Raw genomic sequence first — 24,654 nt, 5'->3', positions numbered from 1 at the left:
AATAGTTAGCTGGTTACCACACCTTATGCTACTAAGTACTAACTATATTCTTATTGTTTCTAATTCCTAATGTTGTCAATTCTATTCTGTTGTACTTTCTCGAATATGATTCTTCGAAACACTTTTCAGCTATCCATTGTTTGCTAATATTTCTAACTGTTGCCTATATCTTTAGCAAATAGCATTAATTAGATAAGCCTATGTTTGGTCTTGAGCCAACCGGACTTGCGACATTTTCACTTCTAAAAGTAATTTTCAAATGATCTCTAACCTCGAAGATTTCTTCTTCCCCCTACTTTTCCTAATTTGAGCATATTTGATCTCTAACGTGGCCAAATCTATTACCTCCGCGCAACTACGTCACACAGACTGCAACTTACAGTACCTCTTCTTCAATCTGGTTCTCCTGTTTCTTCTCTTTCAACTGCACATTCCCTGAACACTGTTGTCTGTCATCAGTTATTTCATCCAGCTTGTGTAGGATATAAATAAGCATCTATGTTGAATTGCTCCAGCACTGAACGACTTGACAGTTACACCGAGTTTCTTAATGTCCTGCAATCAAGTTATTCCTCAGGCTGTCGTGCTGTCTCTCCATCTGCTTGCCTGCCAACATGCCGTATTGTCAATGGATTTAAGGCAAGTTGCCAGTCGCCTTTGTCTCTTTGTTCGCTGAGTGATGCTCATTATTTTGTCATTGCGGCAGCATCAAAGCCAGCACTGCCAGCAAACACGTCAAAGTTGCCATTTCTCTTAATGCATTATTTCTTACACTTACTCATGCTTGTATGTGTATCTGTTTATATTTGCTGCAAATTACTTTTGTATTTCTCACAATTCTTTTTTTTTAATTTTTGCTGTTTCTTTTTGCAGGCGCCCAACTTGTCCTTGCAACATTCTGTTGTCTGTTGGTCACAAAAATGCACAACACGTTGCCAACGTGATCAGCAACTGAAATGTGCTATAGCGTGCAGTCAAGCAGTGAGGCAATGACAACAATAATAAAAGTAGTGAGTTCGCTATGTTCTTGTACGTTCCGTCTTGGTCGGTTGGTTGGTTGGCTGATCGTTGAGATTATGTTGACACTGTACTGGCAGCAACTGTCAACTTTAATTATCGTCGCTTTTCAATTTCATCAGCAACATAAACAGCTACGGTAACAAGTCGCAAGCAACAATGGTAGCAAAATGTCTAGCCTGAAGTTAAAGACAAACAAAAAGCGCTCGCAACTCATTATGTGACCTATAGCCCGCTGTTCGGTGTAGCTTTCTGCGGTCTCTTCCTGTATTACTTGAAAGTTGCCATTAATTAGCGTTCAATTAAGTTCGTCACTGCCCACGTGGCTTTAAAACATTTCCGCAATGATAGATAATATCTATAAGACGACCACAGTGAAATATAGGTAAGTCAAAATAACTTGTTTAACAAATTTTTTAGATATAACAACTCTTAGATAATATTACCTTCAATATAATAGATCTGGGTTGACCCACGATGGTCAAATTCGAGAATAGAGTGCTGGTAACCACGAGATTGCTGGAGAAAATTCGAAGTTCCAAACTTAAATATTTGAAGTATCGCCAAAGTAAAGCAAAAATTATAATCTTTATTTTATAGTTATGAACGGTGATCCAATTCGAGGTTCACTACTTTTTTAAAGAAAAACACATAGACTTCAAGCTTAGAGGGAAATATTTATTATAATTTCAAAGAACATTATTCGGCATTCATTTTTTTAAGATTATCTCTTTAAAATGTTGACCGCGGCTACGTCTCAGATGTTCCGTTGAATCCAATTTTCGATGACTCATTCGAGCATTTCGACTAATAACTGGCGGATGACACGCATGATGTTTTGATTCATGCCTTGGAGTCGAGCGGAATTGTTCGCATAGACTTTAAACTTTATATATCCGCACAGAAAAAGTCTAATGTTATGATATCACACGATCTTGGTGACTAGTCAACCGGCCCAGAACGTAAAATTATCGGCTCACCGAAGTGTTCTCTCAAAAAATCCGTTTAATCAATGCGTACGATGTGTGGGAAGTGCACCGTTTTGCTGAAACCAAATGCCGTCAAGATCACGAGTTTCTATTTCAGGTATTAAATAGTCGGTTAGAAACCCCTTTTAACGGTTACGTTCTCACTGGCAACATTTTTGAAGAAATAAGGCCCACAAACCACATCAAGCAGTTGTTTCTTTTTTGAATGAAATGACAGCTCTTGAATCTCTTCTTGTTGATAATCGTCCCAAATACAGAAATTTTGCTTGTTTACATAGCATTTGAGCCAGAAATGACCCCATCGCTGAACAAAGTTTGGGTCGAAAGCATTGGATGTTCTTGGAAATTTTTAAAATCGCTTGGGAATGTCGAGAGAATTCAGTTTTTTCGCACGCTGTACGTGGTTTGTACAAAAAGTATAGCGAATTTTGATTTTTCGCGGGCTACTGTTATTCTATTTCCGATTGTTTTATTGCGTTAAGTTGGAAGTCATATCTCTTACTTATTCTGACCAGGTCGTCCATATTGAATATTTAATTAATTTTCGGAACCTGTTTGCTTTTACGCCTTTTAGTTCGTCTTCGATTTTTGTGCCAAAATTGTTCGCTTTCGACCAAAAACAGCGACACGCTTACATTGCTCAGTAGATATTGGACTCAGTCCGCGACGACTCAGATTTGCTCCAGAGTTTCATAACTGCAGACAAATCATGGGTGTATGGCGATGACGTGGAAATCAAAGTTCAATTATCCCAACGGAAGCTGCCGCATAAGCGAAAGTGAAGGTTTTCTTTGGTTGCAAGAACACCGTGTATCATGAGTTCATGCCAAAGAGTGCTATGGTCAATAAAGAATATTACCTGCAAGTTATGCGCAATGCACTCCTAGCAATCTGAAGCGCCCAAATTTGTGGGAGAACAAAAACCAACTTCTACTGCATGACAAGCGCCCTGCTCACGCCACCATATTCCCAAACCTGGCTTTTGTCACTTTTTTGTTTCAAAAACTTAAGAGGTCTATGAAAGGATGACTTAGACCACGATTGAGGAGGTAAAAAGTGCATCGAAGGTGGAGCTAAAAAAGATCACAAAAAATTACTTTTTTTCCTCGGGGGTGATTTCTTAAGAACTCCAAATTCTACGTCACTTTTGAACAAATCTCATAATTACTGCTAAGATATTTTAATTCGAATTATATATTTGATGCTCCCAACACTGCTTAGGCCAAGAAATTATAGAATTTAGAATCAGCAGATTTGAAATTTTCGTTAAAGTTCTTTGCGGCAAATATTTTGGTTTTTGAGAAATTTCGTTAGACTAGAACTGGAAATAATGGTTGAATATACAACTCGCCTAGGTAAAGACAATTTCTACTTACGTCTTCGCCATATCATTATATGTAAAAAGTACGTGTCACGTTGTTTGTCCGCGATGGACTCCTAAACTACTGAACCTATTTCAGCAAAATTTAGCACACTGTGTCCAGTTCGAACCAACTTAGAAGATAGGATAGTGAAAACAATTCATAAATAAAGAATATAGTGAAAGCTCCTATATTGAACGGACATCTCCATTAACCATGCACATTGTTGATGTTTATTAAGTACAATCTATTAAGCGGACAACTCTATTTACTGAACAGAAAGGCTGGTAACCAGACAGTGACAAAATAGTCTTAAATTCGTTATTTTTTCCAATGAAAGTTATTTGTATGAACTTATTCAAAATTAAGTCTCAAGTATAATCCCTTGGATTCTTATACCGACAAAAACTTTTTCGTCTTTATTCGTAAATAAAATTGCGACATTGCTGGCCTTCTCCACGCCAATTATTAGTTCCAGAACAATTTCAACAAGGCTCTAAAACGACTGGCAGGTCAATTCCATTTATCCATAATTTGGGTTCCCGGCTACAGGTATATTATCGGAAACGAAAAACCAGAGGTGTTGGCTAAGTTTGAAGCCCAACCCTAAAAAAATCATACACTGAATGCTCGGAGCCCATCTTGTATGGCTATCCGAAAAAAGCATAACGGATATAAGTAGTTGCACTGGGAACAACTGCTTCTTGGGAGAAAAAATGTGTGCAAAATTTCAGGTTGAAATCTCAAAAACTGAGGTACTAGTTCGCATACACACAGATAGGCAGACGGACCGAAATGACAAAATCGATTCAGATAGTCACCCTGATCAATAATTATCTATACATACTTCATAAGACCTCCCACGTCTTCTTTCGGAATGTTACAAACTTCGGAGCAAATATTGTTCCCACTCAGAGTATAAAAATCTCAAAACGACAAAAATAAAAACTATCGAGCTAGCTATATAATACATATGTACCTATATATAATAGCTTAGAAAGGTCACAATAAAAGGTGGTGTTCTAGCATATATGTTTGTATATCACTCGAAAGAGTAAATCAAAAAAATCAATTATTGAAAGCCTGCTGAAGACTTTACTAAGCCTTTTTCCCGTCGTGTTATTGATATATTCAAGGAGTACTGGATTATAAAAAACGTTAAATCTGATCTTCGTAAGCAACATTAATCCGTCTGCCATTATTGGCAGAAGATGAATATTTTATACCAGTGGTATTACAAAAAAGTACACGGAAATTTTAAATAAAACGTAAAATATTAATTTATTCATCAATATTTATTTCATCACCTTCAAAGTAATCTCCACCAAATGTAATGCACCTATGCCAACTATTTTTCCAATCACGAAATACCTTTCCTAGGCACTTTTTGGGATGTCCTTCAGCGAGTTTTATTTGTTTCCCTTCAGTCGACTGAAAACGGGTCACACAGAACTGCAATTTCAGTTTGGGGAACAAGAAAAAATCACATGAAGCCAAATCTGGTAAATACAGTGTTTGATCGATGATATTCACGGTGTTTTTGGCATTAAATTCGGTCACAATCTTGGCTCGACGCGATGGTCATAGTTATATATGATCACATGGATTGTTCTTCCACAATACCGGCCGCTTTCGACGGATATTTTCCCACAAACTACTCAATATGGCCAAATAGAACTCTTTATTGACCGTCTATCCTTCCGGAACAAATGCATGATGCACCATGCCACGAATATCGAAAAAAACAATGAGCTTTACTATGCTTTTTGAGATGCTTTGGCCTAGCGTAATACATCATTATATTCTTAAAAAGAACAATATTCGGATCAAAAAAAGGCCGCACGTTCGATGTCACTTGCAAAGCAGGGGTGTTTATTCTATGAGTTAGAGTTGCGAATTTAGTAGACCTGAATGCGAGAACGCTCTACTTTATTTCATTTCCACACAATAATTCAGAATAAGCAAGCGCCAACAGTAACCACAATCAATAGTACCACAGAACTAGAAATTAGTTTACTAGAAAAAATATAAATAAAATGTGCAAGCTAAAATTTTCACTACCCACACCTACAATAACAACAACGGACACTATAAATTTGAAGCGACGGAAATCCGTTGAATTGCATAAACTCTTTTAGCGCAACTGTTCGGCCAATGTTATAATTCCATTGCGTACATGCCCTGTAGGAAAAAGGGTGCAAGCTATACATACAAATTAGTCGCTCAGAATTCGAAATTATTCGAAAATTTCGTAGCAGTTCTTTGATGGTAATAAAAAAAAATAATAAGCAATTTTAGATACTATATTTACTGTCTTGATTTGAGGGTTACTTTTCTGGGACAATATATGTATATACTTCGTAGTATTTCGGTTGCCTTTTGGGCTCCAAACTACGTCTTACTAGCTTGAGCCTATTGAAAAGGTGTGTCAAAGTGTGCAATTCAACCATACCAGTTCCCTTCTAGTAGACTTCCCTGCAGTGCCTCGAGAAACACACATACTTGCGCACATGGCCATTAATTACGTTCATCGCTCATACAAAAAGGCGAATTATAATTTGAATGCAACATCAGGCAAAAACTAAATTCCAAAAAAATTCGACTAAATTTTTCAGGAAAAATTTCCCTTATCTTCCGGGTTTCACTTTTTTGCTGTTTTTGTAGCACACTTTTAGCTGTTTCACTTATTTCCACAAGCATTTTTTGCTTGCGCTGTTTTTACCACCGCGTTGAGATAGTTTGAATGCGGCGAATGCTTGAGTGTGAGTGTGTGTGTGTGTGTTTTGGCATGTGGCTGCGGCTTGTTGCAGCTGAGTTGCGCTGCACAAAGTTTCTCAGCCAGCTAGGCCATACGCGAGGGTGGCCAATAACGAGGCAAGCGGGCGCCTGGGTGCGGTGGCTCCAGCGGAATGTAGTCACTAATTATTGTTATTATGCTTTTTCTACAAATGTAATAATAAAAACACTTCATCTTGGCCAGCAAGAGGTCGGGAGGGGTAGCGAAAGTGCGGATGCTTGGTGGAGCTTTCACTAATGCGCGGCGGCGTTGCAATGTTTTCTCAACAAATGTTGCCGCCGTACATCACATAGTTGTTGTTGTTGTTGCTAGTGTTGTTGCTACGTTGTGGCAAGTTGTAGCAATTTTGTTTGTCTGCGGTTATATCTTGCAGTGTCTTGTTTTCATTTTGTTGCTAAATCGCGTTCTTTTATTTCATTGTGGTTCTTAATTTTATTTTTGTTGTTGTTTTTCTGCGATTCACGCTATCGTTTTTCTTTCTGTTGGGTTGTGTTGCAGCTGCTTGCGTTGCACGCTGCCACATTTCAGTGCCATCCGGCCAAGCAGTAGTTGCATATTAGGACAGTGTGTCGTGTGTTGCAAAATCGGCCATTAATGAAGCTTTGGTAAAAATAAATCTATTGTTTTTCAATTAAATGGTTTTACATATAATAGTTAGAATGCTCATATTTAGGTCAAATATACATCGTTCGGCTCAATAACTTTCAGCCTTTTAGAAAATAGTTTCATAATGATTCCTTATAGAATCCCTATTCTATACCGGCATTTTCATAAGCTTCTGTTGAGGTGAACACCAGCAACATCATTTGTAATCATTCCATCAGTAAGTTTCTATTGTTGACAGTATATGTAGGTCCGAATTAATACTTCCTTCAAAATCCCCTCCCAAACTTACTAAACACAGAGAAGAATCTTCTGCCCGTCCTGTCGTTTAATCTCGGATTACCGTCGCTCATGCCGGACTTAGTTTTCATCTAGCAACCGCTTCGGAAAGCAATCGATTTTGTTGCGTATCAGCAGCGATTCGGAGTTAGAAAATCCGTTCATGAAGATTTTTGCGTTTATTCGTGTGGCACTCATGCATTGACTTCAATTTTATATGCAAACTTTTTTAAATGACACCGAACGATTTTTTTTCCTCGTGCTTAGTGCTTACTTCACGGTCAAACTGGATGATTTCCATTATTTGGAGCGACAATTTCTACAATTGTCTTCTAGAGGAGGCTACATTTTTGACATGAAAATTACCAAAATGGATTTGGCGAAAGCAGAAATGGGCATAATCGGCTGTAACAGTATTGGAACCAAAGAAAAACTGTAAAATACGGGGAATTTTTCTTTAGCTGGTGTTCATCTTTGACGTTTTCTTAAACAATGTTGAGTCAAACCCTCTAAGAAAATCTTTAGTATGATACGCGGAACCGCAAGATATAATGTATGGTATACATATTGTATCTATGTCTATATATATTATAAGAAAGCCAAAGTATATCAGGTTTTCCTCATCTTGATCTTTCCAGAGTTAGAGATTATATCTCACTCATAAAGTTTCAGGTAGCAAGCTTGTGCTATTATTTGAAATTATTTGATCTTGCTGTTCTCAAACAAGTTTAACACCAAACTATTCCCTTCTAATTACTCTCTGAAGTGATATGTTCTATACTAAACCCTTGTTCTAGCTTGTGATCGAAAAGTACTCAAATGAGCTATTTATAGTGTGCCACTAGTTTCTGAATTCTACCAGAGAGAATCGTATACATGCTGTAACAGAATAATATATAAATTGAGTGAAGAAAGGCATCCATCCACCTTTTGTAAGAAATTTCTGTGCCATGGAGCTGCCAATATGCATTGATACCATTTATAATGGGTTAGGTACCAATGTAGTAATGATACCTGATACTTAAAAATAGTTCTTAGAGCAGCCATATATCAACGTGCTACCTCGAACCCACGAAAAACCGGCTTAGGAGTTTAATTTATATATTATATATACATACATACATATGGAATCAAAGTAGCTTTAATCCCGACCTCTTAAATGTATAGCAATTTTGAGAAAAGTGTTGAAATGATGCTACTTCATCTTTCTTCTGCTGAAATCAAAATTCGAATCGAACTTCTTGCCATGACCTTTGAAAGCTTTGAAATTCTGTGGTTGCGGTTTCGTATATTACTATGTATTTGTAATCAATTTTAATTATTTTATTGAAAAAAATTCAAAAATATTGAAAAATTGTTCAAAGAAAAACCATTTTATTTACTGGGCTCATTATATGGATATTAATTTAGTTATGTAGGTGTTTATTTTCAAATCATATAATTTTTTAATTAACTTTTTATAATTTTTAACCTCAATGTCATTCCATTACACCTTTTGGTCCCCACTGTACGTAATGTTCTTATCCAACTTTATCAATTTGTTTGCTCGAATCACAACCGCAATGGCAAGAGGAAGCAATGCAGAAATACAAAATGCATAGCAGGTAGTCCAGTAGCGGAGTTGGGATATGCTAAATTATGACAACACAAAAAATTACTGCAAAAAGTTTTTAAAAATAAAGGCGGGATTGCTATAACATACTTTAGGTATTTGGGGTGGCCTGTAGGAATATTACTATGAAGACGCAATAAGACAATAAATACTCGCTCAAAAAAAAAAAAACTAAAATTTATGGAAGGATAGAGCAGCGTGTTAAAAACCATTCACACATATATTGTATATATATATAAGGAAATCTTGAGAAAAGTGTATATTAAATATATGTGTGCTCCTAAACTAACTTCGAAACTGTTGCCATACTCCACAGATCTAGACCAAATATTTTTTTTTTTTAACTGTTATAAGAAAGGCTTTTATATAAAATTTCCGACAGATGAAAAAAAGAGCTTGCGAAGTGTGGCAAGTTGATACAAAACTTCGCTTTGAAGCACCCATACTTTATTCCTTCGCTTGTTTATATTTCGTTCGAATTTCCTGCAGGTTCTGCATTTGTTCAGTCAACTTCTCCACTTTAGCATACAAAGTCATATCTACGAACATATTCACCCATAAAAAATGTTGCTCTAATTAATATTCCAATTTAAAAGTAGATTTGCACAATGCTTGCAAGACACACTGCCACAGTAAAGTTTTTGCTCGTAATGTGGTAATATCTGTTTACCTCTATGCGAGTTAAGTAAAGGGGCATGTATGTATTTGTGTGATTCTTCCCACATGCTTCTGAAGTTGGCAACACGCTGTGCGCCACTTTCGCATAATTGTTATTTTTCGTTTTTGTTAGTAAGTTGCAACAATAAAAGTAAATGAATGAGGATAGCGGAATGCTTGTCTCGGTGGGGAGGCTTAAAGTCAGAGTTACCATACTGCGAGCAGTTATGTATATACAGCGGTTTAAAAATGGGAATTTGTTTTCCCTAGTTCATTATTGCTACAATCTATCATCTCTATCATGATGAGCGTATATCAAGTTTGCCACGAAGTTTGTAACACCCTGCGGAAAACGCCGGAGACCCAGTCCGTACGCCTGTCTTTCAGTCCGTCAGTATATACTTGAACTGGTTCCTCCATTTTTGAGATATACAGATCTCTGAAATTTTGGATATGTTCTTTTCTCTCCAAGAAGTTGCTCACTTGTCGGAACCGCCGATATCGGATCTTTAAAGCATATCTTCATCTTTATTGGCATAGACACCGCACTATTAGTTTCTACATTGAATTGCGAGGCTGACATTGTTGGTGGTATTAATACTGGTTCCTAAATAGACGAAATTATCTACAACTTCAAAGTTATGACTGTCAACAGTTACGTGAGCCAAGTCGCGAGTGCGACGAATGTTTGTTTGATGACAGGAAATATTTCGTCTTGCCCTCGTTTAGTACCAGACCCATTTGCTTCGCTTCCTTATCCAGTCTGGAGAAAGTAGAACTAACGGAGCGAATGTTAAGGTCAATGGTGTCAATATTATCAGCATACGCCAGCAGCTGTACACTCTTATAGAAGATGGTATCTTCTCTGTTTAGTTCTGCAGATCGAATTATTTTCTCCAGAAGTCATACGAAAGAGAGTCGCATTGTCTGAAACCTCGTTTGGTATTGAACGGCTCGGAGAGCACCTTCAGGATGCTGATGGAGCTTTTGTTATTGCTCAACGTCTGTTAACATAGCCGTATTAGTTTTGCGAGATACCAAATTCAGACATCGCGGCATAAAGGCAGCTCCTTTTCGTGCTGTCGAAAGCAGCTTCGAAATCGACGAAGAAGTGCTTTCGATTTTCATTTCACGAGGGTTTTCCAAGATTTGGTGAATATCTGGTCAGTTGCTGATTTTCCAGGTCTAAAGCCACACTGATAAGGTTCATTCAGCTTGTAGACGGTGGGCTTTAATCTTTCACACAATACGCTCGATAGGACCTTAAATGTAATGTTGAGGAGGCTTATCCCACGATAGTTGCCGCAGATTGTAGGGTCTCCTTTTTTATGCATTGGGCAGAGCATACTTAAATTCCAATCTTTGGGCATGCTTTCGTCCGACCACATTCTACAATGAAACTGATGTATGCTCCTTATCAGTTCTCTGTTGCCGTGTTTGAAAGCTCGGCCGGCAATCCATGGGCCTCCACAGCTTTGTGGTTCTTCAGACGGGCAATAGCATATCGCTGTCGTAATCAAATCCTTTTATGGAAAACAATTGTGTTTGATAAGACATCACATATGTTGGACGTTTTTTGTTGCTTAAGCATTGTAAATAAAATTATCTAGAAATTTTTTCAATATTTTCAGCCGCAATATTAATTTTATAGTTTTTCATTTATTTAAAATTATTGCTGTATTGCTGCCGCTGCAATCAGCTGTGGTCTATTGATTTTAATGAAATCAAATCATATGCTCACACTTTCCAATTACATCGGCTGTCGCTTGCTGTCGTTGGCTGCGCTCCGCCGTATGGCTGCGTCCATTTTGTGGTTGCCCGAACTCAACAGGGAGCTACCAGCCGCGGTGTGGCACCCAACACCGGCACCTACCCATTCATTGCCAGCCTGTCTTTATTACTTTACTATTTTCAATCGAAAGCGCGTGGCAGCTACTTGTTCGCATTTATTTTAAATTTTTTACAGCATACTTTGCGGCTGTGGTTGTCATTTGTGGTTGTATGTGGCACATACATACAAATATTTTCGACTTTTTTATTTGCTGTTGCTTATTTTTCCAACACGCACTGCGAATTTTGCATTATTTTTATTCATTTCGACTTTGGTCGGCTTTACGGCTTTCGCAAATTGAGCCAGACAAGTATTTTTAATGAATTCGAAACCACAATTTTAACACAATGACAGAGATTTATGGAGTAGATTGAATTAGAGCAGAGTTTTTGGTATTCTGCATTCTAGTTTGGTTAATCTGTTAGTTTATTTTGTAAATATTTGTGTGAGAGTAAGCACAGAAAATATTTCAGCATTGAAAATATTTAAGCATAGACCATAGAGTACATCAGTTTTGATTCCTAAAAATTTTGCTTTTGCCTTGGTATCCTGGTGGGGCACTTCATTCTAAGAGCAAGGTAGGTAGGTAGGTAGTGGATATCTGTCAGCACACCTAGTACTATTGGGAAAGCACCGGAACTAAATTCCCCACATTCCATTATGTTCTCTCTGAACGAACTTGTGCTCTTGACGCAGTTGACCAAAACAAAAACTTCTAAGTATTTGTGCAACCTCCTAGACTTTTTCCTGAAATTCTTGACCGTTATCTGAGATTATCTTGCTATAAAAAACCTTGCATTTACATAGATGTATGATGTTTCCAGTCGGCTGGCGTAGCTGCCAATTAGACAGAGAGCTATTTGAACTCCTACTAGAATTCTTTTGCCATCCTTTTTAAATATATTGACCGATCCATGAGCATCTGTATATTCAATTTCCTGATTCAAGATTGCTCTAGATCATTAAGCTTGTTCAATATAGCCTTAGGCTGGATTTTATGGAAAGCGCCCTCTATGCCTAGGATAGAAGCCTTTTTTTGCCTCTTGAATTTTTTCAATTTCTGCTACCACCCAGATCCTTCTGTGGACTTTCTTTTAGAATACGTATTCTGAGGTTAATTTATTTTTGTGTAAGTTTTTATCTAACTTCTCAAAATTTTTAATATGAATGGAAAACAACGAATTGATATGCACTCTTTTGAATTTGTGTTAGAGCTCTTACTCGCTTTTGGTGTATATGTATATTCCTTAGACTTTCCCCTATAGCGACAGAATATAGTTCAATTGTAGCGCTCCTTTAGAATGGTGATTAACTCGACTTTTATATAGCTATGGGACTGCTGTAATTGAGGCGGGAATATGCCGTCCGATATCGGTGATTTGAAGGGCGTGAAACTACCTATCGCCCAATGTACATTGCTTTCTTTTACCGTATCTAGAAATTGAATCTAGTAGGCGTAAGAACTCTTCACTGAATACGGTCCAGCTTTGATCTGGCTTATGTGGGTTGTAAAAACTACCGCAATCCTCCTCTTGGGTTAATTTAGCTACAACTCCTGAACTAGTGTCAAACCTGCCATCTATAGACCTCTTCTCTGAAAACTTCGCGTCAAGTCAGCGGATAACTGCTAGCCATAGCTCTGTGGCGATTTGGAAAGCATCGAGTATATGATCTCATTTTTCAATTAAAAATAATGTTCTTAGTAAACATAAAAGATGGTTGGTGTAACGCGCAACACACTAAATATTTGTACGGGTAGCTAGAGGACGGAGTTGAAGTCGAGAATATACTGTCTTAAATTAAACTAATGACAATCTTTTAGGCTACCGGATATAGAGTATATTTTAATCATAGGTCTGCTATTAAAAAAGCCGCGGAGCTAGCTTCTAATATGTCAGCAGGGAGTTAACAATAAGCTCTTTTCGCATATCGACCAGAAATGTTATGTCAAAACACAATGGAACAACCTGTGTACAAAATTGCGAAAGTTATGCGAAAAACAGTAGATTAGAAATGGGTAAATGATTGGAATACTCACTGGTCACAGTCTGGGATTGGCTGATAAATCGAGATGACTGCAGTATAAGTCAAGATCAAGGCACCAGCGTTGCAATGGGATATTCCTTGTGCACTGGTCCACACTAGCAAGGTGAAACTTCAAATATTTGGGTCGCCAAGATATGTGATACTAGGGTAACGAAAGGTCGGTCGCAGAAGCTATTGAAATTCATGTCGAGGGCTGATATCCTGAAGGGAGAATATTTCGCGGCACTCCATCTGGCATCGCTAAAGACCAAAACAGATCTGTGCGTAGCTCAATGGCCGACCATATCAACATACCCTAAGAGTTCTCAGAATGACAAAAATTTATTGGTCTGAAGACTAGTGACTTAATGACCACTATCTCGTTACTTTCATGTGAGCCACCGCGAATCAGACGGCACCAGCGCAAGTCAACTTTCTTGCTGTGATCATTTTACGAATCTTAGAAAATTCTTGTAAGTGATAATGTTCGCCAACCAACTGAAGCCTATTGATGCTGTTGGGAAACAAACGGAGCCAAATTAGCTATGGCATAAGCACCAAGCAAAACCATTTTGAAAGATCATTTAAGCCTAAGAAAAGTAAATCACTACTGGTTCCAAATTCACTCAATTTTTTCGAAATACACGACCGCGTTAACGTCTGTAAAACAATGTTGACAACTATCAGGCTGTCATGAAACACATTATTTCTGGCCATGAGTGTTGGATCTATACTTACGATCCGGAAACATGTTGTCAATCGGCCGAATATCGTGGTAAAAAGTGAACCGAAGCCTAAAAACCATGTCAAAGCAGGTCAAATATCAACATTAAGTTGATAGTTTTCTTCGATTATCGACTTGTGGTGCACTCCGAACTCCTTCCGACCAGCCAAACTGTCAGGAATATTATTTGAGTGTTATGCGTCGTTTGGGCGAAGCCATTCGTAAATGGAGGCCGAAATCATGGGTCGGCAAATCTTGATTTTTGCACCACAATAATGCACCGTCGCATAGTGCATTAAATTTCGTGAATATTTTGCCAAAACTTTAATCAATATTGTGCTGCAAGTACATACGTATTCGCCTGGTTTAGCTCCGTGTGACTTTTGGCTATTCAGCAAACTTGAACGACCACTGCGGGAAACCATTTTGAGTCAATGGAAGATATTAAATGCATTGAAGGCTATTCCGAGAATTAACTTTAACAACTGTTTCGAGGATTGAAAAACGCTGGCACAAGTGTATTCGGGCCAAAGCGGGACGACATGGATTTTGAAAAATAATTTAGTAATTTCAAAATTATGAATAAAGTCGTACCATTTTTTGCCCGTAGTAGTAAATATTTGTTTGGTATATTTTTTTGTATTATCAACTGTTTCACAAAATAAGGATACCTTTAAACCGATAATTCTTAATTAGCTTTACATTTATTACTCGAAATAACACGATTTGACGCAACAATAATATTGTGACATATGTATATTTTAATACATTAATATAATTTACTCTTTATTTTTTACTTTTATATTTCAATTACAATATGAAAAACACTAACACTACATATTCTCTCATTGTTTTTCTCTTTTCTGTTTCAGCTACCTCAAATGCTACTACACACAACAGAATTGCTTTTTGTTTGCTTTTGCATTTGCGGTATTGCAGTTACAAAGTCGCTCTTTCTCTCAGAGCTCTGCGCTCAGTTCCACAACAAATAAAAATATTAAATTTCACGTGTGAATTCTGTGCAAGTGATCGCGTGTGGTTAGTGAAAATTTGGAAAAATATACGAAATAAGTAAAAAATAAGTGCTTTGATCAAATAATTATTGCTGAAAATTTGTTTAAGTGCTAATGTAAAAAGAAAAATAAGTGTATATAATAATGTGAGTGGTGTGAGTTAAGTGGAATATATGTATGTAAGTGTAGCCAATTTTAATATTAGTGAAATATATAAAAATATGTAATTGAAAAGCGTGTCGGTTTTATAAAGCTAATGGTGTATATGATAGAAATAAGCATTTTGTGGCAATATAAGCGATTCAATCTAGTGCGATGTCAAGGTTATAGAAAATGAGATTTAATAAAATGAATACCGGTGTTTCAAATATTCCCCTCACATGTGCCTTCGTTTAGTGCACGATCCTTTTCTACCAAAAAATATAAAAGGAGTTGTTGACTAAAGTAGTTAACAACACAGCGCAGCGTCAAATTTCGAAAATGAATGAAATCTTGCTTATTTTGAAGGTAAGTTTTTTTACAAATCATTATAAAATGCAACAATTTATTTGTTAGTTTTATACTATATATAATTTTTTTATTTGCTTAAGTTTTAAATAATTTATCACATTTAATTTACGGTTTTTTTGTGAACGAATGAGGTAAATAATCACTATTATTTTGGGGATTAATTCATCAGTACTGATCTTATGCTATACTGACTTATGCCATGAAAAGTAATTTTTTTCTACTCATGAGAATTATCTAAAATTTTATATTGATAACTAAAGAATTGTATCTGTGTCAGATTAAGTGGCTTTAGTGTACATGAAAATTCAAAATTGTATACTCTTACCACTTGCTGGTACGGAGTCTAATAGTTTTGTTCACTTAACGGTTGCTTGTATCACCTAAAAGTAATCGAAATATAAATGATCAGGATTACGAGGCGAGTTGAAATCCATCTGTTGAATCTGTAAATATTAAGAAATTTCAATGAAACTTGGTATACATTTTCCTTGGAAAAAGTAAAGGCGAGTTCGTAGATTACCGCGATCGGAGCACAGTTACGCTCACTAAACGCCATTAAACAAAAAACTATATAGTGCCATAACTAAGCACTAAGTTCAGATATAAAACTATAATTTGGTATAGGGATCGCAATAGCAAGAAGCACCTGGGAACGGAAAATTTTGAAAAAGTGGGCATGGCTCTATCTCCTAAACTACTAAAGCTACAATAACGACATTTGCTCAGCACAAATATTATAAGAACTCTCTGACAGTGTGAAAATGGATTAAATTGGAAGATAACTTCGCTCACTCCTCATACTTGTATAATGGCACTGCTAAAATCTACTAAAAGCGCAATAAATTAAAAACTAATTGCACCAAAGGCATTAAATTTTACCAGCAAGATGGTATGTGAGGGCTTTATAGGAGCCGCTGTGATAATGGGACAATAGGCGTCCACTTTTTGTTGAATCCAGTTATCTTGGGATCCGACTAACCGATTTCGACAAACTTTTGTACGTAGCATTCTCTTTATATTATATTAATTATAAACGGGATAAAATTTTGCAGTACTAATTCCCTTTTAAGTATCCACCTTTATAACCAAAAAATTGTACAAATTCAACCAGAACTGTTCAAGCTCCTAGGTACTGACTATGTGGACCTCAGTATCTATAGTTGACCTTAGACCGAAAATATTGGTGAATGTGTGAGAAATAATATACACTGAAATTCAGACAGAATCTTTTCCTGACAACAGTTATTCTGTGCATAAAAATGCTTTGAATCGGGTCAATACTTCCTTGAGCATTTGTATAATATAAAGATTTTCGAACTTCCAGGTGACTTGATGCTGGATATATCGACCAATATTTGAGTTATCTCAATGAAAATTACATTTGTAGCATATACTGCTCCTATCAGTATATATTTGTGCCTCAAAAAGATATAAAAGGGCGAAAACTTGACCTAGCCCCCTTGTAAGTAGTGTCAGGATTTTCCAAAAAAAAAGCCGGCTGATATGATTAGTGATTATATGCGAGGGACCTTAATGAAAGCCAGGACACATTTTATTAACTAGTATGTTGGATGATAATACAACTCGAAAAACTCCATATAATGATTATCATTTTTCTAACAATGGTGAATATTTCGGACACTTTTTGAGTTATATATATGAAATTGCTGGTTAACGTCTTACACTTTAAGGTATTTACCATCATTTTGCTTAGTATGTATTCTTATACTTTCAAGGGGAATACTGCGAAGAATTATGCTGAAAATATTATATGAATCTTATACGAATTCTTTAGAGAAAGCTTTCAAAACTTTAAATACTACTTAATAAAACATTACAAAAACTTTAAAAATTACTGGTTATTTCTGTTTTTTGCAAATTGTATTACGACTTCGACTGAACATTTCCTACTAATACCAGAATTAAAAATTGTAAGCCAGTAGAAAAGATTAATATGAAGATTTCCTTCCTTTGTCAGGCTTATGAATGCTGTAAACAACCCAAAATGTTAAAACGAAAATGGAAAATCTTCTTCCACACATTCCTTCATATTTGACATGCCGAAAATAACTGCGAAGCCAATTGCCTTTGGCATACAATTTTTTTTAACATTCAATTTTTCATTCTGCCCTTTTCTACTTTTGTGTGCCCGATCAAGGTTGGAGCATTTTATTTTCAATCAAATCCAAACGCATATCTGCTTATAATAGGGATTGTCTGATATATGAACAAATATGAGTGTGTTAAATAGCACCTTTCTTTTACAATTTCTTGTACAGGGTGGGCCAAAATTTTTTTTATTGAAATTAAATGGAGAGCGGTATCGGTTTATGATAGAGAACTTTTTACGTCCTGCTCTTGAAAACAGACCTGGTATGTGGTTTCAGCAGGACGGAGCTACTGCCCATACTGCCCGAGACACAATGGCGCTTTTAAAACAAATTTTTGGAGGGCGAATAATTTCCAGAAATTCGGAATATTTGAAGGATCGAGTGTATGTGAACAATCCTTGAACTCAAGGCAAACATTGGTGCAGAAATTCGAACGCTACAGCCACAAGTTTTGAAAGATGTTATGGAAAATGCTCTAAAAAGAGCCCATCAGTGCGAAGCTGAAAACGGCGGTCAAATAAAAACTTAGTGTAAAAAAATTTCCCTTTTGTATATTATATAATCTGAAAGAAAAAATAAAAAAAAATTAATAAACGAAAAAGTTATTAAACTTTTACACCCCTTGGTTTCTTTTGGCCCACCCTGAATGTATTTTGTTTGAAGAAAAGTTAGTTTAAAAGTGTTGAAGAAGAAATTTAATTTAATTTTGTACAGTTCTATTGCTGAAACCTTGCACAAGGCAACTCTTGTATAAGAGGAAGTTGTCAGATTATGATTTTGAACTTTATTCTTTTCAATTGTGTCATTAATATAGAATTCAATTATCTCTTGACGAATTCAATTATTCGTTTATTCCAAGGAATTATTTACGTAAAAACTTTTTGTAATAGAATACGGGGTTTGACAATTAAGTAATGAGACTGATTTTATTGCCGCGCTTGTGGTAAACCTGTGACTTTGAAATTCCCTTTCACGGTGGTCAAAGGAACCCATCTCGAGTCGATCGCGGACATCCAGGCGGCCGTGACGAGGGTACTCGCGGACATCCCAGTTCAAATATACGGTTTTTATGTAATCAATCTCATTACTTAATTGTCATACCTCGTATATCTCTCTTTAAAAATATCCATGTAAGCCATCACAACACAATGGTTTTTGAAAGCAAAAGAATTTTGAAGAATATAAACATAAGTAAGCAACACTTGTTCGCAAGCTTTCACTAGATTCATAATATGGTAGGCAGACAAAATTTTGTGAGAAAATAATCCTTGATGAAGCTATTTTTCTGTTCACTTTCTTTATGCTGGAGGTTCATGTTATTAAAGTATTCCATCTTCTCATAATTTTATTATCCACTATTGGCAATCTTATCACCTATTTCATTTCTTTGAACTCNTTTATGGCCTGGAACTTAATAAATGAACTGCCACTACATTTACCGCCTTTCCGTTTCTTAGGACATCCTCTGATTTGACATTGGCAGATTATTGCAGTTTGTCTATCGAATATGCTCGTATTGATCTTCTTATATTGTTTTCTACATTTTTAGCTATCAAGCCATTTTCTCTACCTAGAACAGTCTGCAGTATTCCGGAAGCTTAAAGGATCGCCTAGGAATCAACTTCAAGCAATAGACTTTCATTCTATTAAAGCGCATGCTTCTAAGTCATACACCCTCTTTAAATGTGACTTAAACCTTCTCTCTGAAATAAATCGTGAAGGTATATGATCTATTTTATCCACTAACCTAACACAGCCAATTTTGCAGCTGCTCTTGCTGCTGAACTCACCACTGCAATGCCAATTGATTGCAGGTTGATTTAGCATTCAAAAATTAGTGCAGTGATTCTTAGCGTTTCTGTTATGCAGAGACTAAAGAGCCGCTATATTCGCTCCAACGATTTTCTGTATAAGATTTCGCCGTATTCCTTAAGCTCTTCATATAGGCATGCTTTCGATATATGTATGAGCCAATTGAAACTTATCTCTTATGACGTATTAGTCTTAGACTTATTAGATAAGATACCAACGTTCTTGATGCCATGTCTGTAAAAATAACTGAAGATTCGTATGGCTTCGTACCATTGATTGCTCAAAATATTTTTTTCTCTGCTATAAAATCAGAGAGGATATGTTCGAGATCAGCTTTTCGATAAATAACTTAAGATATTGAAATGTGGGTTAAAATCTATAAAGGGCCCACCCGCTGTAAAATTAAAAAAAAAACGACATTTTTCAAAAACATTTTTAAATTTGTTGAAGAGATTGCTCGGAGCGTAAGAGAGAGCATTATCCGCTCTGTACTGCATATAGTTCTGCATACAACTATCTACGAGTTTCTTGATTTGATCAAAAGATCGCATGTAACGCGAAAACGTTGTTGTTTATATACAATTTGATTACATACGCTTGTGGGTATTTTGTATATTTTTCATGATTTGGGGCTTTGTTGATTTCATCATTCGGTTGTATTTTACTTTCGTCTATAAACATACACACATTCTCCGCCATATGACTGCCACAGGGTGGAACCGATAATTGATAAATTTTGTAAAAATTTTGCTTTAAATATGAGAAAAAATATATTTTGAAGATTTTAATTAAAATCAGCATTTATTTACTTATATTGCTACCTATAACACACTTCTCCTGTGTACACTTTATAGCCATGACTTTACTTTTACTTGCAATTAATTTTTCACTCCCCCTTAACTCGTAATTATATCGCTTCGATGACTTGTAGCGCGCTCTTTGAGTCACACCTTCACTAAAGCGGCAAAGTCAAAGCTTGTTATCAAAGAGCAATTGCTACTTTTTTTTATTGTTGTAGTCCCCATTAACCTCTTTTATACAAAAAAAAAAATGTCAAAGCGAAATTGTGGAAAGAAAAATCATAAATAATAGAAAGTTGAAAGTGAAGTAAATACGCAAAAGTTAACTTTGACAAGCAAGCGCAAAAGAAAAACTAAACAAATTTTAATAAAATCGCAAATCTACGCGCACAACAACAGCTTTCTTTCGCAAAGCGCAATTCACCTTCGGCACTACCTCTGCCCTCGGAGAAGCTTTTAACTTGACCAGTCAATCACTTAAGGTTCACAGCGCTCATTTATTTGCCTTCGCACTGAGTCGTTATGCAAAATACGTTTTATGTTTTAACTTTTCTCCTTTCGTCCTTACCCTTTCCATTTATCGCTCGGTGCTGATCTATGAGTTGCTTTGGCTACAATGTCAAGTCAAATTAACATTGATAAGGGTCGGAAAAGTACAGGAAGAGCAACAATCAATTTCCTCAAATTTTAAGATCTTACTTTTCATTCTCAATCTTTTTTATTATTTTCTTTTAATTTTTGTGACAATATATCTTCATTATCGTTTGCTTCTTAGTGTTTTTGACTTTTGAGGAGCACTGCATCTATTCAATGTAGCTCAAATTAATATTAAATGAAATGTAGAAGCCATATTAGACTCCTTCCACATGCTATTTTTCTTCTCTGCCTTAGACCCTCCAGCATAATTCAATATCTTGATTTCGTTTTTTAATAAAAAAATTTCCAATGTCAGTTTTTATTATGTTTCAACAGTTGTTTTTTCGATTCGTTCTTCGTTTATTGGATCGAAGTTAAATACCACAAATATAAAACAAATATTACCAAATACAAAGAGGGTTGAATCCAGTTTTTATTAATTTCTATGAGAAAAAGATCTCTTTAATGACGAATGACTATAATTACTTCGTTTTAATTTCCGTTGTTTGAATATAAAATTTTATATACTCATATGATTATTATTTTTGGTCAGACTGCAATGTTGCCATCCCTGTGTTTCCAGTTACGATACGTCAAAAGTACAGGGTGCAGTCAACTGTCGCAGTGATTTACGCTGTCAATTCCAATGACGTGAGAGTTTCATATAAGTATATCCCTTTGTTTTTGGTCTCATACTTTTTTAATTCGGTTCTTTCCCGCATTTTGTACAGATATTTACTCATGTATATATATATATATATATATACTACATATATATATATAGTGAATTCTAGTGGATCCGGCCATGCTTTGCTGTGGTAAACATTTTATACTATTGTTCATATAATAAACTATTCAATATAGTGAAAATTTTAGTAACGAATAAAGGCGGAAACGTGTTTGTCGGTATAAGAATCGAAGGGATTGTAGTTGAGGCTTAATTTTGAATATTCATACAAATAAATTTCATTTGAAAAAATAACGAAATTAAGGCTGCTTTCTCAATGTCTGGTTACCAGCCTCTCTGTCCAGTTAATGGAGATGACCGCTGAATAGTGTGTCCATTTAATATAGCTTTCACTCTATTTTTTTACTTATGAATTGTTCTTACTATCCAATATTCTAAGTTGGTTCGAACTGAACACAGCGTGATAAATTTTACTAAAATCGGTTCAGTAGTTTAGGAGACCATCGCGGACAAACAATGTGACACGTAATTTTTATATATAAATAAGATAACGTATAGATATATGTATTTACCCATGTATGTGCTTAAGTATGGAAATAAATCACAAAACTTGATTTATTTCTGCTTTTTATTATCGCTTCATCATAATAAAATTACTTATAATTTGGAAGAAACAACTTTCGGTTAAAATCGTCAGCTGAGTGCTTTTATCTCTTATATCCATATCATATTTATTAATTTACATGTATCTTTGCTTATTGTAACGAGTTCTTTTATAAACTCGCCTATACCCTTTGTGTCCACTTTCATTTTCGGAAACAGCACCGAGAATAAATGCAAATAATATCAAAAGCAGAAAAGCACCGCCATCACCTTCCTTTTTCTCTTCACTTATTTCCTCGCTTTCAATTTCGTTGTATGTTTCCTCGACACTGTTCATATTGCAAATGGATTCCTGAGAATGTTTAGAATCATCCTGCGAAGATGGTACCTGATAGCAGTAGCTACTCGTTGTCAATATGTCTTGAACCACATTTGCTTCACAGCTGTCTAGTATTATCTATTATAAAAAATGTGAATTCCTCATTAAATGCTTGCACTTTGTTTTACACAGTATATATTTTAATAAGTATAATAAAAAGATATATATATAAACATACATACATACATATACATATATAAATGCTCTTACTCCAATTACTTCTCCAAACTTACCTCATTGAAGCCGTTGCTTACGTAGGACTTATTTTGTGCCTCAAAACAAATTTGAGGTTCGCAGATATTAAAAATTATTGTTGAGAATATTACAATTGCGTTAGACATTCTTCGCTTTCGGCTCTCTAAGTTGAACTGATCGTTTGCACTTATAAGCTATTTGCTCAGCGTTTGCATCGTCTGCATATATGTATGTATGTGTGTATGTACATATGTATTCACAAATATACTGATCTCTTTTTCTACAAACATTCATGCATAGTACTTTAGTTAATGCCTTGTGGGAAACTGGCAAGATTAGAGAGTGCGTCTAAAGCATATAATTTCATTGGTAAAGTAATTTGATTGGAGGTTTTCAGAATAATGGAAATTCTGCGAAAAACTCACGAAGGATCAATGTAGTATACAACGATGCAATATCGTAGTGCAAAAATCAAGATTTGTCAACGTATAATTCTGGCCTCTATTTACGAATAGCTTCGCGCAACCGCGCATAATACTCAAATGGTATTCTTAGACATGATTTTACTTGTTTTGGCGAGGTTTTTCGGCTTCGGCTCACCTTTGCCAAGATATTGGGCACATTGATCTTTTGTTTCCAGGTCTTAAGCAGAGATCCAAAACTCGTCGCCAGTAAGAGTACGTTTCACGAGATCCTGTAATCGTTGTTTCACAGACGTTAACAAGACATTCTTTGTCGTAACACTTCTGGTTGTTTCACTTTGATAATGAGCCGTCATATTCTGATATGATTGGGACTGACATTTAGGCCAAACACGAAGTGAGAGGTGTCGCCCAGCTACCATATTCGTAAGATTTGGGTCTAAAATGAAGCATCACTAAAAACAATTATAATATATTTTGGAAAATTATTAATATAGCCGGTTTGAAAAAAGTCCTAAACTTTAAGAGCGTAACATCCCATTTATGGTCGTTATAATTGGCTTATGAACCTACGGGCACAGTTCAAAATGTTCCCGTACCAGTAGACAAAGAAGTGCCCGTGGTGACGAGAATATTGAAGACTCAAATAAGTCTCGCCCACGTTGTTCGCCAGCTTTGGGCATCACTGTGACGTCGTTGTGGCGAATTCTGTGAAAAGATTTTGATTGCTGAGCAACAACTTGAAAATTAAACATGAGTAGCCATTGCATCCTGAAAAAATACAGTTTGGTGTGGTTTATGGGCCGGCGGTGTCATTGGGGCGTACTTCTTCCGTGATGATCAAGACCGGCACGTTACTGTGAATGGGAATCGCTACCGCTCAATGATAGCCTAATATTTTTTGGCCCGAATTCGGTGATATGGACTTGGACAATATATGGTTCCAACACGATGGCGCCAAAAGCCACAATGTCATAATCTGTTTATTGAAAACTCAGTTTGGTGAACGTGTTATCTCACGAAATGGCCCAGTCAATTTGCCGCCTCGGTCGTGGGTTGTAACGCCGTGGAATTGCAGCAGTATCGGCCAATTTATTCTTGATGGCCATATAAAATAAATCGAGTTCCATACATAATGACAAAAAATATATTTTTACAGGAATAAAGAATTTCATTGTTACCCCAAACCATTTTTGTTTTATTTAAAAAAACTTTTGCAGCGATCTTATTGAAAACGCCGTTATATTCGTGAAATTTTGTTCTTAATAGTTTCATGAAAACGTTTTTGAAATGAATTGCAAGAAAACTTAACTAACCTAAACTAAATTTGTGTGTTTGTTAGAAGTTCCACACGACATTTTTCATTTTAAACATAAAAGTACAAAATATTTTAACTGAATCTTTATTATTTGCATATCTTTTGGAAAACATAAATATTTTATAATTAGTACTAAAAAATAAATTACCTAATATTTGCCAGTCGTAAATCAATAAATTTTTTTATTAATTTCTTTGAGAAATAAATCCCAGGAATAACGGTAACTAGTTCAGTTGAAATATTTATATATGATTATTTTGCGAATAGAAAAT

At 35.8% G+C, this 24,654-nt stretch overlaps 1 protein-coding gene and 1 long non-coding RNA gene across 2 annotated transcripts in view; one reads left to right on the top strand and one right to left on the bottom strand.

Annotated features, from left to right (window-relative positions):
- Positions 1 to 15,409, top strand: part of LOC120775084 — a 186,141-nt gene extending 170,732 nt beyond the window's left edge. Inside the window, exons 5-6 of the long non-coding RNA XR_005705290.1 lie at positions 874 to 1,402; positions 14,768 to 15,409. This is a non-coding gene — a long non-coding RNA (uncharacterized LOC120775084). The remainder of the gene's footprint in view (positions 1 to 873; positions 1,403 to 14,767) is intronic.
- A 6,666-nt stretch (positions 15,410 to 22,075) lies between these two features.
- LOC120775081 lies at positions 22,076 to 22,828 on the bottom strand. The gene is made up of 2 exons (XM_040105080.1): positions 22,681 to 22,828; positions 22,076 to 22,525 (listed from the first exon to the last, which is right to left on the bottom strand). Exons 1-2 carry the CDS (start codon positions 22,786 to 22,788, stop codon positions 22,205 to 22,207), a joined length of 429 nt encoding a protein of 142 aa, XP_039961014.1. The 5' UTR covers positions 22,789 to 22,828; the 3' UTR covers positions 22,076 to 22,204.
- Positions 22,829 to 24,654: the final 1,826 nt, after the last annotated feature.

This window comes from Bactrocera tryoni, chromosome 4 (genome assembly GCF_016617805.1).
Source record: "Bactrocera tryoni isolate S06 chromosome 4, CSIRO_BtryS06_freeze2, whole genome shotgun sequence".
Taxonomy (NCBI): Eukaryota; Metazoa; Arthropoda; class Insecta; order Diptera; family Tephritidae; genus Bactrocera; species Bactrocera tryoni.
The sequence above is the reverse complement of the archived record's forward strand: the minus strand, read 5'-3'. Positions and strand labels throughout refer to the sequence as shown.

What these genes read in the sequence shown, in the direction of transcription:
- LOC120775081 (XM_040105080.1), bottom strand. Translation starts at nt 22,788, where the DNA reads ATGTCTAACGCAATTGTAATATTCTCAACAATAATTTTTAATATCTGC. An exon ending in TAAGCAACGGCTTCAATGAG is followed by an intron (nt 22,526 to 22,680) that starts GTAAGTTTGGAG and finishes TTTTTATAATAG; the next exon opens with ATAATACTAGACAGCTGTGA.